This window comes from Antrostomus carolinensis, unplaced genomic scaffold (genome assembly GCF_000700745.2).
Source record: "Antrostomus carolinensis isolate BGI_N321 unplaced genomic scaffold, ASM70074v2 scaffold31033, whole genome shotgun sequence".
NCBI lineage: Eukaryota > Metazoa > Chordata > Aves > Caprimulgiformes > Caprimulgidae > Antrostomus > Antrostomus carolinensis.
This window is the reverse complement of record NW_010304978.1, coordinates 5,157-6,313: the sequence shown is the minus strand read 5'-3', so window position 1 is coordinate 6,313 and position 1,157 is coordinate 5,157. Positions and strand designations below refer to the sequence as shown.

The 1,157-nt window shown below is 60.2% G+C and overlaps 1 protein-coding gene across 1 annotated transcript in view; it reads left to right on the top strand.

The window, feature by feature from the left end:
* Nucleotides 1-501, top strand: part of LOC104522389 (zinc finger protein 385C) — a gene marked incomplete at its 3' end in the record, with an annotated part of 9,838 nt that extends 9,337 nt beyond the window's left edge. Inside the window, 2 exon segments of the mRNA XM_029084196.1 lie at nucleotides 1-169; nucleotides 388-501. Coding sequence (XP_028940029.1) covers nucleotides 1-169; nucleotides 388-501 — 283 coding nt within the window.
* Between the last annotated feature and the right edge of the window lie 656 nt (nucleotides 502-1,157).

Here is a 1,157-nt window from a genome sequence, read left to right as displayed (position 1 = left end):
GCTGGAAGGTCACGGCACCCAGATGCGGCGAGGCCGGGGCAAGCTCCTGTCCCGGGCAGGGCACAAGGCCAAGCGGATCGGCAACAAGGGCAGCATCAACATCCAGAACAAGGCGTTTCACTGCCAAGTGTGCGAGATCTACGTGAACTCGGAGACACAGCTCAAACAGGTGACGATGCCAGGCCTGGTGTGTGACTTTCCCCCGGGAACGCGGGGACACCGGGCGCGCAGACCCCTCTGCACAGGCACCGGGGGCCTGGGGGGTGGGAACCTGCCAGTCCCCTGAGAGATGATGATGGGTGTCCCCGTTGGACCCAAGCTGCGCGGTGCCGTGGGTCTGTCCTTGCTGTCCTGGCTGTGAGTGATCCGGCTGTTTTCCTCTCCCAGCACATGAGCAGCCGGAGGCACAAAGACAGGCTGGCAGGGAAACCACCTAAGCCCAAGTACAGCCCCTACAACAAGCTGCAGAAGAACGCTGCCCTCGCAGTGAGTATTCTCAAGGTACCTGTCTGCCTGCAAAATACTCACCCGGTTTCCTCTCTGAACCGTCATTTCCATGTGATCATCCCCTGCAGTGAGACACGGGGGCTCCTGAAGCCTCAGTTCCTTGACTCCCATGGTCACATCTCTGCTGCTCCCCTTGGGGAGGGTGGGCTGTAGTGGTGAGAGGAGGTTCGAGTCTTTGTTGGTGGGAAGGAAAGCACAGGAATCATTGAGAGTCCTCGGGCAGCAGCATTCCCTTGTGATTCTTCCACCTGTTTCACGATTTCTGAAGGGGAGAGCTGTGACAGTTGGGTGCTTGGGGGTGGCAGGGCTGGCACAGCTCAGGTAAACCAAGCCCAAGTGTTTGTTTGTGGACACGTAGCTTTGAGCAGAGAGTTGGGCAGCAAACATTGTCTCAGGGCACCAGAGGAAAGCGATGCTGCAGGGAAAAGCCCAGCGGGTGTGAAAGCCAGGGCAGGTCTCTGGCTCGATGTGATGGGGCTGAGGACCTCCCTGGGGAGGTGGCCAGGACTGGGGCATCCCTGTGGGCTCTGACCTGGGAGCGGCCAAACCAAGGGTCCTGGGCTGTGGAATGGAGCTTGTGGGGTCAGGGCCGGGGGCTGCGTTTACCTCAGACGTGCTGAGAGCCCCGCTGAAAGTGAAGGTGGGCAGGG